The sequence below is a fragment of the Phacochoerus africanus genome, chromosome 11 (assembly GCF_016906955.1).
Source record: "Phacochoerus africanus isolate WHEZ1 chromosome 11, ROS_Pafr_v1, whole genome shotgun sequence".
In the NCBI taxonomy this organism is placed as follows: domain Eukaryota; kingdom Metazoa; phylum Chordata; class Mammalia; order Artiodactyla; family Suidae; genus Phacochoerus; species Phacochoerus africanus.
Window position 1 is genome coordinate 3,116,762 of NC_062554.1, and position 11,759 is coordinate 3,128,520.

At 55.1% G+C, this 11,759-nt stretch overlaps 2 protein-coding genes across 5 annotated transcripts; one reads left to right on the forward strand and one right to left on the reverse strand.

Annotated features, from left to right (window-relative positions):
* Window positions 1–214: 214 nt before the first annotated feature.
* Window positions 215–6,136, reverse strand: TIMM10B (translocase of inner mitochondrial membrane 10B). Of its 2 annotated transcripts, XR_007130803.1 has the most exons (4): window positions 6,056–6,136; window positions 5,759–5,854; window positions 5,272–5,562; window positions 215–912 (listed from the first exon to the last, which is right to left on the reverse strand). XR_007130803.1 is itself a non-coding variant. In XM_047752767.1 (3 exons), exons 1-3 carry the CDS (start codon window positions 6,092–6,094, stop codon window positions 5,386–5,388), a joined length of 312 nt encoding a protein of 103 aa, XP_047608723.1. In that variant the 5' UTR covers window positions 6,095–6,136; the 3' UTR covers window positions 1,571–5,385. The 2 variants fall into 2 exon arrangements, 1 of the variants encoding a protein (XP_047608723.1); XM_047752767.1 differs by lacking the exon at window positions 215–912 and having other exon boundaries at window positions 1,571–5,562.
* A 59-nt stretch (window positions 6,137–6,195) lies between these two features.
* ARFIP2 (ADP ribosylation factor interacting protein 2) lies at window positions 6,196–11,134 on the forward strand. 3 transcript variants are annotated; one of them, XM_047752967.1, is made up of 8 exons: window positions 6,264–6,391; window positions 7,184–7,324; window positions 7,580–7,676; window positions 8,397–8,515; window positions 8,699–8,920; window positions 9,463–9,620; window positions 9,752–9,926; window positions 10,371–11,134. In XM_047752967.1, the coding sequence occupies exons 2-8, from the start codon at window positions 7,226–7,228 to the stop codon at window positions 10,524–10,526; spliced, it is 1,026 nt and encodes a 341-aa protein (XP_047608923.1). In that variant the 5' UTR covers window positions 6,264–6,391; window positions 7,184–7,225; the 3' UTR covers window positions 10,527–11,134. The 3 variants fall into 3 exon arrangements, with proteins under 3 accessions (XP_047608924.1, XP_047608923.1, XP_047608926.1); XM_047752968.1 differs by lacking the exon at window positions 7,184–7,324 and having other exon boundaries at window positions 6,196–6,391; XM_047752970.1 differs by lacking the exons at window positions 6,264–6,391; window positions 7,184–7,324 and having other exon boundaries at window positions 7,580–7,681; window positions 8,350–8,515.
* The last annotated feature ends 625 nt before the right edge of the window (window positions 11,135–11,759 follow it).

The window sequence follows — 11,759 nt, forward strand, 5'->3', positions numbered from 1 at the left end:
ATATGCTGCTGGTGGAGCTCTTAAAAAAAAAAAAAGACAAAAAGGAAGTCAACTAATGGTAGACGCAACCGTACCTATAAAATACCATCCCAACCGTACCTATAAAATACCATCCCAACCACACCTATAAAATACCATCCCAAGTACCACCTTGATGGTTAATACTTGATGAAGTAATTGGGTATTGTAACCTAGCCAAACTGACACATCAAACTGTTACAGAAGCTATTTATTTAAAAGGAACCCTTAATCTTCTAAAACCAGTCAAAAAACTTAGATCTAATCTCAGCCACTCCCCCTTCCAGTTACCACAAAAGGATGACCTGTCTAAAAGCCAAGCTCTAGATCTCTGCTCTGGAAATATTCTCTCTTGCCTTCATTTATCAACAAATATTTGTTGAGCCTGAATTGTGTTGGGCACTAATTCAGTTGTTTGGTCACATCAGTGTACAAAACAAGAACAGTGACAAAAATGCCTCGTTTATGGAGCTGGCATTCTAATGGAGGGATACACACAAAATGAGGAAACCGACCAGTACCTGAGAAGCCAAAGGGCTACGGAGAAAAAGGGGGTCGGGACTGTCTGGCGGGAGGACGGGTGCAGTTTAAACGTGCGATCCGAGCACGCCTTCACGGGAGGCGGCATCCAAGCAGACACGACAGCACGCAGGGCAGCCCGTCATCCCGTCGCTGGCCTGGTTAATTCTAATGCCTCTGTCAAATCGCAGCTGCAGCATCGCTCCCTCAGGGAGGCTGTGCTTCACGGCTCACAGGGAAGTCAGCAGTCGCGTCTGATCCCGGGACAGCGCTCACTCCTCCTCCGTGGCCTTCAGCTGTTCTCTACCGACCTTCACCGCATCCACGTCCAGCTCCGAGAGAACAAGGACGGCCTCTTCCCCGTTCACCTCTGACCTGTGGAGCTTAACAGTGTTGGTCAAAGCAGTCACCCAAGTATTTATGAAGCGTGTAAACATACGGAGGCATGTGGGGCATACCGAGACACGGGAAAAAAAGAGCCTGGAATTAGAGGATGTGTCTGAACACCACAAACAGATTGATTCTTTTATAACCAAGGCTAAGAGAATCAAACACCGAGGAAACAGGGTTGAAGACGAGGCCCGAGCAGTCATCTGGGTCCTGACCAGAGAAAGCCTCAGTGGCGAGGCTGAGGAGTTAGAAGGCTTCGCGAGGCTTTCGGGAGACGACCACAACGGTTAAGAGGATTCAAGACTCGCTCTTGGTTAGTAGGGAAAGGGATGGGCAGGTGTGCTCCAGCAGCCCGTTCTCGTCTCTGAACCCCTTTAACTGGGTAAATGACTGCAGGGACAAAGACGACACCTCCCAACCTCCCCATAACAAGACCTGCTCATCTGCTGCACCAGGAGCCTTTCTGGTGTTGACTGATCTGTGAATACGAAAGGCAAAAGATACCAAAAAGTGGAATTCTGAATGAAAAACACCTCTACATCACCGGCAGAAGGCCTTAAATGCAGGTTCGCTTGTCCCTTCTGACAAAAAGCCTTTATTATGTAAATATGAGTTGACTGAGCTGGGAGGAGACGGAAAGATGTTCATTCAACAAATGTTTATTAAGCCCTTTTACACACCCGGCACTGATAAGGATTCAATGGTGAGCAATAAGGACAAGGACTCTGACCTCCTGAGGTTTATAATTACCAAGTGCACAAGGCTACAGGCCCCAAACAGGAGGGATTACGGAAGCTGGAGCCCCGGAAAGAGTCGTTTGAGGAAACAGTATTTAAACTAAGTATGTAAGAATGAGTAGACGTAGGTAGGGTCAGGGGAAAGCATTGCAAGCCAGGAAACAGCAGGTGCAAAGGCCCTGAGACGACAGAGGTGAGACAGGTTGCGGGAACTGAAAGGCCCAGGGGGTTAGAGCACAAAGCCAGCGAGTGAGTGAGTGAGGTGCGGCCCCGTTCGGGTCAACAAGCAGTATTAAGTGCCCAGGGTTTGACAGTCACGAGATCAAGGCAGGCAGGGGCTGGATCACACAGGGCCTTGTTGGTCAAGAATGTCAGTTTTTATCCTAAGAATGGGAAGCTGCTGCAAGGTTTTAAGCAGCAGTCTGTATCTTCTGGCCGGTGAGTGCGGAATAGACCGGAGGGTGCAGAAGTAGACGTAGGGCGGGGGGGGGGGGGGCCAGGAACTGCAAGAACCCTGGTGGGAGACTGTGAAGATGAAGAAAAGCAGACGGAATCAAGGGATTTTTAGAAACGTAAACTGATGATCTGACAACCGAGTGAAGGGATGAGTGAGGTTTCTAGCTTCTGCAGCCGGTGGAGCACCAGGCCCAGTGAGAAAGTTCAGGAGGCACCATACCGAGTTGGGATCCCCGCCCCCCGGCTCCACAGTGTGCAGTAGCTTGAGGTGGGATCTCTTTCCCGACTAGAGACTGAACCCTGGCCGCAGCGGTACAAGCACGCAACTCCAACCACAGGACTACCTCGGAGCTGCCCGGTTGGGATACTCTTGAAACACCTCAGTAGAAATATCAATCAGATGGCTCAGGGGTCAGATCTGAGTCACAGTAACTAAAGCTCAGCGTGGGGATAAAACATTTCCAGAGAGATTATACTCAGAAAGAAACGTTTGGATTTAACGGCTGGAGGAGACAAGGCCTACAAAGGAGGCTAAGAAGCTGTGGCCAGAGGTGGCAGCAGTGAGACCACAAGTGGAATCACAGACACTGATGAGAGCGGCGATGAGGGACTCGGCAACAGCACCAGACGCCCCTGAGAAGTGAAGGAAGCTGGGGAAACCACCACTGGCTCCAAGCAGGTGAAGGTCCCTTGGTGAGCTGGGGTGACCTCGGGAAGAACTCTTCCAACAGAGTAAAGGCTGCAGAAGTCCAAACAGACTGGGTGGAACAGCAATGGGGAGAAGTCAGGGCTGTAAAAGCAGAAACAAACTGGATGGTGCCCGGGCGGCAGGGGCTTGTTTGCTGCACCGGGCTCTTTAGCTCATTAAGACGCTGCTGAGAAGAATCAGGGGGGGAAACGTCAGCACTCTCCACAGGAGGGAGGGCTGGGATGGAGGCGCAGCAACAGGCACTGGGCCTTAAGAGGGACGCTGGTCCTGTTTCGACAGGAGGGAGAGAGGAGAGAATGACGCAGGTGTAGGTGGGTTTGGGGTTGTGAGAAGTTGCGGGAGCTCCCCACTGACAGCTTCGACATTTGCTAACGAGGTAAAAACAAGGCTACCAGCAGAAAGCGAGGAGACGGTGCAGGTAGAATCCTGGTTTGAAATAGTCACTGCAGGGAACAGGAAAGCTGACTTGAAAAATCTAGTGGGATTACAGGGGCTGAGGCTCCATCTGAAGTTGATAACCACGGATTCACGGTGATATAAATCCTCCCTACAATGACTCCCTTATAAGCCTAAATGCATGCACAGATGGTTCATCTTATCCAAGTCCAACAAAGAGAAGCAAGGACATCTAGCCTGTTCCAAGCAAATGGCTAGAATTTAAGCTTGACAGGAATCTAATGACAGGAAGGTGTTAACGGAGAAAAAGTGGAAGCAATGGCCTGACTGCTCCAGTGAAACCTGTGTAATAATTTGTGTGATAAAGGGATAAAGCTTTGTCAAAGCTTATCCTCGAGTTGTGCTTCAAATGTCACACTGCTCTCATTATGCCCATGGGACACTTCACGGGAAGACCTGAAGGAGATTTCAGTGGCTTCTGATACATACTGAATTCTTACCTCCTCATCTCTCAAGTGGGGATAATATCAAAACCAGAACCTATACAAAGTGGGTGCTCAAGAGACGATTTTGAGAAGCAGCCTGGTATAGCAAAGAGAACGACACCAGGCTAGTATAGTTCCCTTAAAGAGATATACTTTAAGTACATCGTAAAGTCAGATCTGCCTTTTCAGAGTCTGCTACCAGAAGAATTCAATATCCTGACCTGTATAGGGGGAGAAAACACCTGTTTTGTGGGTGGTTTCAAGTTTTTTGAAAAAGTACTACTGTGGGAACCAACCAAGCTTTTGTCTAAAAGCTCCCATTTCCATTATAAAAACGAAGCATGGTCACCGAAGGGGGAATAGCTGAGGGTGAGGTGGGGGGTTAGGGAGAGCAGTGAAGGTGTAAACAGCTGCCATGGTGATGAGAAGAGCAAACAGACCAGGAACCCTCAAAGTGCTGTTTGTTGGTAGTGAGAACTTGGTTGCAGCTGGGACTGGGAGTATTTAGTGGCATTCATTACACAGCTGTGTTTTCCCCCAGTCGTGTGAATGGAGGACCAGAAAAGTTAAAACAGCTGGACTGGGATTTCCCTGGTGGCCGAGCAGTTAAGAACTCGGCATTGTCACTGCTGTGGCTCCAGTTTGATCCCTGGCCTGGGAACTTCTGCATGCCATGGCATGGCCAAAAAGTAAATAATAGTAAATAAGTAAAACAGGTGGAATGATACAAAAAGGACACAAGGGCAGCAAAAAAATTCAGGGATGGAGTGACATGCCACTGAGACTGCTGAATACAGAGGTAAACTCCACAAGGGAGGCAATAATGAGGAAAGAATGGAGAGGCTGGAATTAGAAACCACGGGATAGGTACAGCTGGGACAATGCAGAGTAGGGGGCAGGGCTGGAATTAGGAGATCACAGGCGAGCAGTGAGACAAGGGCGTAACATCCAAAAGACCTGAAGGTTTTCCTTTCTTCCGTTTTTTTTTGTTTTGTTTTGTTTTTGTCCCCTTAGCCACCACCCTCTACTTCTGTGGGTTTCTCTCCCTTGAGTCTGACTATAATGCAGAATATGGGTTCCCAAGTTTCCCCTTTCTGACTGCTCCTGAAGACGAGCACAAAGACCTCCTCGGTTTAAAGGATTTACTGCTCAATTTCTGGGAGTACAAAAATATTAAAGAAAGTAACAACTTGGGGGAGTGGTTAACGTTCTAGAACACCCAGAAGTCCTATAGGTTTCATCTGTCTGGGGCTACTGACTTTCGAAGAGGTGGTGCCTAAAAGCCCTGTGGTTTCTTAACCCATGGTCCTTAGATATCGCTAAGCGAACCATTTAAGTCAGACAGATTTAAGGACAGAGTTCCCATTTTCTCTGCCGTCTGGGCACGAACCAGCGTCTTGTTGCCAATTTTAAAGCTGTACCCACAGACCTTCCTTTAACCAGGTGCCTGGGAATGCTGAGGTTTTCCTTCCACACACAGAAGGCAATTTCTCCCTGCCCAGAATATCAACCGCACAGATTAGAGCAGGTTTATTAGCTCCAGGAAAAGGAGCAACAGTACCTAGCTCTCAGGCAACTCCTCATTCTCTACATACAGGCTCCACCTTGCCCAAGGTCCACTGCTCCTTCAACGTGAGGGTCCATCCAGTGCCTCCCTTCTCAGCGTTGAGGACAGCTAGCTGCCAGATGGCGAGGTTTCTGGCTGTTCAGCAGCAACACCTGGCACAGCTGAGGCAGCCTCGTAGTCAGCGATGCGGCGCTGTACCAGGGCAGGCATGAGCTGCACGTAAGCGGCCATGAGGCGGTGGTTGGAATGGATCAGCTTCCCGGCACAGCTGTGCAGACAGGCCTCCTGGAAGGAAGACAGGGTGGAAGTAGAAGCCAAAGGTGTCCGGTCAGGTCCGTTTCCCTCCTTCCCATCCCCAGCCTCAGGGCGGAGGTCGTGGGAAGCCAGGGCCGGACGTAGGGGAATTGACGGGAGAGGGAAGCAGTGCACGGTTAGCTCTGAGGATCGAGGAGCACCTCCCTACTCAGTTCCCCCACCTAACCTCCTCGGCATCCAGAGCTCGGTGATGCAGGCTGGGCACGCAGCGCTGGAAGCAGAGTTCCGTCATCCGATTGTAGACCAACAGGAAGTCCCGCAACTGGGGAAGAAGGGGGACAAGGAACTCAACGAAGAGGGGGCCACGTCTCAACTCAAGGCCGCGCTGCCGGCGCTTTCCCAGGACCGTGTACCACGGCCCGTGGTTCCCAGCCCTTGGATGCCTGGCTCTCTGGGGTTTCCGCCATGCGAACAGGGATGCTAGCTGGATGCAGGGCCCTTAAGCGACTTAGCTCCCACTCACGTTTCTCAGCTGCTGCTGCTGCTGCTGTTGCTGTTCCATCACGCCGCCGGCGCACAACCTACGCCACTTCCGTTACAGCTTCTAGGGAACGCCCCGGAAGTGACCTCATTGGCTCCCCAGGGGCAGAGGGGTTGGCTCAAGGAGCGCCCGCCCACCTCCCCGCGACGTCACTTCCGCCCTCATAATCGGCTACGTGGCCGGCTTCTTCTGCCCGGGAGAGGACGTCACTTCCGCCGAGTCCCTGACCTGCTGCTAGGATCGCGACGGGAACTGGATCCCGAGATCCCCGCGCGGCCCGGGCCTGGCGCCCTGAGGGGAAGAGCGGCCCGGCCCGAGGTGAGAGGGACGTGCACGGGCGAGGGCAAGGTGAACGCACGAACCTGACCTGAGGGCAAGATGCTTCTGAGCCCTGGGAAAGGATGAGGACACACCTGACGCCCAGGTGTATGGGGGGGAGGGCGGAGACTCACACACCTGGGGAGACCTAACTGACTTCGGAAGGGATCACCTCCCTATGTCCTGGGGCAAAGGGACTTTTCCCCGGGGTCGGGAACTTACACCAACTGATTCAACTAAGGCCTGGGGCGGGGGTGGGGGCAGGAAGAGGGGGTGCATGGGATGGAGGAGGGGGAGACCACCTGCAGGAAAGAGGAGGAGACATTAGAGGAGTGTGAAAGGCCAAACAATGGCGAACATACCTGAACGGGGATAGGCACCTGAGCGCTGGGAAAGGGATTGTCTCCTGATGAGGAGGAATACCTGCGTGGAGATAAGCTGCTTGAGAGCACAGGCTTTCTCTCCATTGCCTCAAATAGTGCGTGGCATGTAGTAGGCACTCATTAAATGTCTGTGGAAGGACTGAATGCATGAATGATCCCTGGACTGCTGGGGGTGGGGTGGGGGTGGGGGGGTCATGAGAACATGACCTCTGGTCAGGCACACCTGAGGCCTGGGTGCCTGTGTGTAAAACTTTGCACCTTGGAAGGGAGAAAGACAAAGCCCCGAGGGAAGAGTGGTGGGCAGACCCCACCGCACTGAAGCCCCGGGACGGCCTCTGCAAGGGCAGGGGAGACCTTCCTCTTCGGAGAACTGGCCCGTTTCCAGAACTGTCTGTGTTGGGCTTTGCAGGGCGCTGGGGTGGAGACTTTGACTCCAGTCCCTTCGCTCGCCATGACGGACGGGATCCTAGGGAAGGCAGCCACAATGGAGATCCCCATCCACGGGAATGGTGACGCGGGGCAGCTTCCTGAGGATGATGGGCTGGAGCAGGTGCTTCTGTTTGATTCTTCACATTGTTTCAGTTGAGGAATCCCAACTCTTAAACCCTGAGCTCTCTCCTTCTTCCAGTAGCCTTCCCCCAACTCACCTGATTTCCTTCAGTCTTTTTACCAATCTTTGTTCTGATTCTGTGCAGACTTCCCTTGTGTGCTCTCTCTATGATGCTTCAATCCAAGCTTGTTTTCACCCCCAAAATGCTTCAGCTGCCCATATGTTCCTGAAGCCCCCCTCTTCTCTGGCCTATAGGACCTCCAGCAGGTGATGGTGTCAGGACCCAACCTCAATGAAACCAGCATTGTGTCTGGTGGCTATGGGGGCTCTGGTGATGGACTCATCCCCACAGGTATGAATGATCAGAGCAGGATAGGGTGTTGAGTGGAGAGGGGAAAGAGGACTGGTTCCAGGGGGCATAGGATACGTCTAAGAAGGCGTGAATCATGTCTGGAGCTCATGGGAACCTCTGCCAGGATGAACCTGCGGGCATCTCAGCCCAAGGCCCGTTCCCAGGGGTGTCCATCTGCCTCCACTTGCCACTTCATCCCTCAGATATGCCCACTTGTCCCTTCTCTGCCGTCACTACCTGAGTCAGGCAGAGAACTCTGTTCACCAGGCCTCCCCTGCTCTGGAGCTTGAATCTGATTTGGAGCTTTGAGAGGCTTATCAGAGTCTTACGTTAGACTCTGCTATTTAGAGGAACAAACAGCCCTGAATCTCGCAGTGACTGGGATCCACATGGGAGTGTCAGCCAGGTGTTCGGTTCGAGGGGCGCCCAGCCGTGGTCAGCTACCCCATTCTCAGCCTAGTCTCCGCTGTTTCCTCTGCCCCTGCACACGAGCAACCCCTCCCGCCTCCCTTTCCAGTCCTCACCTCCACGTCAAAAGGAGGCCAGGTGTATGTTGGGATTGGGTCTCAGGGTCCAAGGCATGAATTCCTCCTAGTGAGTCTCCAGCCCTGCTCCTTCCGGGGCGTCATTTTCATGTGCTGGGAGGGAAGTGTGGGTGGAACCACAGAGGCGTCGGATTGTGTCTGAGAGAGGCTGGTGTCAGAGAACTTGGTCCTTTAGGGTCTGGCCGCCATCCATCTCACAGCGCCCCTCCTGCTGGCCCCGGGGATGAGGTGGCCCGGGGCATCGCTGGAGAGAAGTTCGACATCGTCAAGAAATGGGGCATCAACACGTATAAGGTGGGATTCACGCACCTCCTCCGCCCCCTGAGCTCCCCCGGGTACCTCTTCCCCATCTTGCGGATCCTCCTGTCCCATCATCTCGGGCTGAGACTTGGAGTCTGGGGACGCCGGGGTAGACACCTGCTGCGGGGCAGGGCCGGGCGCCAGGGTCTCTGACCTGTTCCCCCACTTCCCACTCAGTGCACAAAGCAGCTGTTGTCAGAGCGGTTTGGCCGAGGCTCCCGGACTGTGGACCTGGAGCTAGAGCTGCAGATCGAGCTGCTGCGTGAGACGAAGCGCAAGTATGAGAGTGTCCTGCAGCTGGGCCGGGCCCTGACAGCCCACCTCTACAGCCTGCTGCAGACCCAGCATGCACTGGGGGATGCCTTTGCTGACCTCAGCCAGAAGTCCCCAGAGCTTCAGGTGCCTTGGGCAGGCCAGAGGGGGAGGGGGGCCTGGGCCCGGGGCCCTCCCAGGCAGTCACCCCTCAGCCTCCCTCCTCCCTCCCTCCTGCAGCCCAGAGGGAGAACCCCTCCAGGGTGGGCCCAGCCCCGCCCCCAGCAGCACTCACCAGTGGAGGCAGCCTAAGGGTTTGTACGGAGGTCCAGAAGTCGGAGGGGGTGGGGGAGGCGGCACACTAGGTGCCTCGCAAATAGCCCTTCTCGGCCTCGGCGAGAATGCCTTCGGTGCCCAGCCTCATCGGAGCCGCTCCCTTGCCTGCTGCACTGGCTTGCCCTCTTCCAGTCCCGTGAACTTCTCCGAGAGCCCCGCTCCCACGTCCCCGCCCTAGGCATCCCCAGGGGGGGCCCACGACCCTTCTGGCTAAGAGAGCCTTGCTGGAGGCCGCCCTGGGTGGCTCCAGTTCAGTGGCTGTTTCCTCCTGGGGGAGGAGGGCAGGAAGGGCCCCGCAGCTCTGGTCAGGTGGAGGCCATTGCTCAAGGCCGGTCCCTGCCTTCTGCCCTCAGGAGGAATTTGGCTACAATGCCGAGACGCAGAAGCTGCTGTGCAAAAACGGGGAGACACTGCTGGGGGCCGTGAACTTCTTTGTCTCCAGCATCAACACGTTGGTGACCAAGACCATGGAAGACACGCTCATGACTGTCAAACAGTATGAGGCTGCCAGGTGTGGGCACTGGCAGGGCCTGGGCGTCGGGGAGGTGGCCGGCATGAGCGGAAGTCTGAGCTTTAGGGGCACGAGCACGGAGAAGGGAAAGGATGGGTGGTGGAGACCAGCCTCTCTCACCCCCTCCTCAGGCTGGAATACGATGCCTACCGGACAGACCTAGAGGAGCTGAGCCTAGGCCCCCGCGATGCAGGGACGCGTGGTCGACTCGAGAGTGCCCAGGCCACTTTCCAGGCCCATCGGGACAAATACGAGAAGCTGCGGGGAGATGTGGCCATCAAGCTCAAGTTCCTGGAAGAAAACAAGGTGCTAACCCCACTCCTTTGACCCAGCCGCCCTCCCCCTTTGACCCAGCCCCCCTCCCCCCAAAGACCGGCCCATCGTTGAATGAAAGTGTAACCTGGCTAAGGAGTGGGGTCTTCCCCCAGCCCACTCAACCCCTGGACCCCTCCTAGCACCCTCCCCTTGATCCCCAGCCCTTTTCTAGTGGACGATGTGGCTGCCAGTCCAGGAACAAAATTGGGAAAAAAATCAGCCCTGGAGCTGGGATGCCAGAACCCCCCAGGCCCGGCCAGTCAAGCCAGGTTTCTCCTGGCAGAGTGGCTCTTTGAGTCCCTTGTCGAAGCTCGGCCCCCACTCCTAAAGCACCCTGGGTGCGGAGTCCACGTGCCCCCACCCCGGTCCAGGCTCAGGCTCGCAGCCCCTCAGGGGCGGGTGAGCCCAGTCTCGGTGACCTTCCTGGGCCCCCAGATCAAGGTGATGCACAAGCAGCTGCTGCTCTTCCACAACGCCGTGTCGGCCTACTTTGCCGGGAACCAGAAACAGCTGGAGCAGACCCTGCAGCAGTTCAACATCAAGCTGCGGCCTCCGGGCGCCGAGAAGCCCTCCTGGCTAGAGGAGCAGTGAGCCGCTCCAGCCCAGCCTGGCCATCAAGAAGGACATTAAGGGGGCAGGCCCAGGGTGGGGGAGATTTGGACCTGGGACATCCCTTGCCACCTGCCCTCTGGCTTGGGTTCCCTTTCCCTGGCTGGGGCCTGACGCCAGTTTTACCCACACTGCTGTGGGTAGGGAGGGGCTTGCAGGCCCAGCGGCTGCTACCCTGTTCTGTACTTCCTGGCCCCTGGGCTTCATTCCCAGATCTTTTCCTTCCACTCCACAGCCAAAGGCTGTGACAAAACCACTCCCTGGCCAACGGCATCACTCCTCAGGCCGATCCCCAGCTCCTGGGGGGTGCCCCCTGACCAATGGCAGGGCCTCAAAAGGCCCTGTCAGCCAATGGCAGCTCTTCTCGGGCTCCCCTGGGCCAATGATGTTGCCTCCAGTACCCTTTGTCCCTCCTCGATGCGTGCCCATTGCAGAGAAGGGGACTGGGACCAAAGGGGTGGGGATGGGGGAGCCCTCTTTCCGGCCCTGTATCTGAATGGGTCTCCCCTCACCTCCCCACCCAGTTTAATTGTGCTTAGAGCCCTGGAAGATGGGGACCTAGCACTAGGAATAAACCTTTCATAAAAGCAGGCTCAGTGCAGTCAGTTTGTGGGGGACTCTAGGCGGGTGGTCTGGGTGGAGAAGCGCTCAGTCTAACGGTGGCCCAGTCCTGTCAATTCAGGGGAGCTGGGGCCAGACAGCTCAAGTCACGGGCTTCAGAAACAGTCCGAGGACCCGCTCCCTCCCGAGTCCCAGTAGGAGGCTTTATTTGCCCGTTAGGCTAGCACCAAGACAGCAATGGATCTTAAAACACCAGGCCCCGAGGGAGTTGGGCCCCCTGACCTCCTTCATCCATCCCTTCATACGGCAAATATTTACTGAGTGGTTTTATTTGCCAGGCACCATGCTAGACCCTGGGGAAACACCAGGGAATAAAACACAGTCCCTGCCCACAGTGCTTATGGCCTAGTGGGGGATAGAGGCATGTAACCAGGCAACTAAGACACAGTGAGAGCTGCCGGGTCCTGAAGCTCAGAGGAGGGTGTCTGGTCTAGACGGGGGCCTTGGGGGTGTCCGCCTGAAAGCGGAGACCTGGCAGCCAGGTGAAGGGTATGGGGAAGAGCATTCTAGGCAGAGACCAACCCAGGTGAAGGCTCAGAGTAGGAACTGGAAGGAATTCAGCTTGGAATGGGAAGTGAAGGGGAGAGGCCAGGG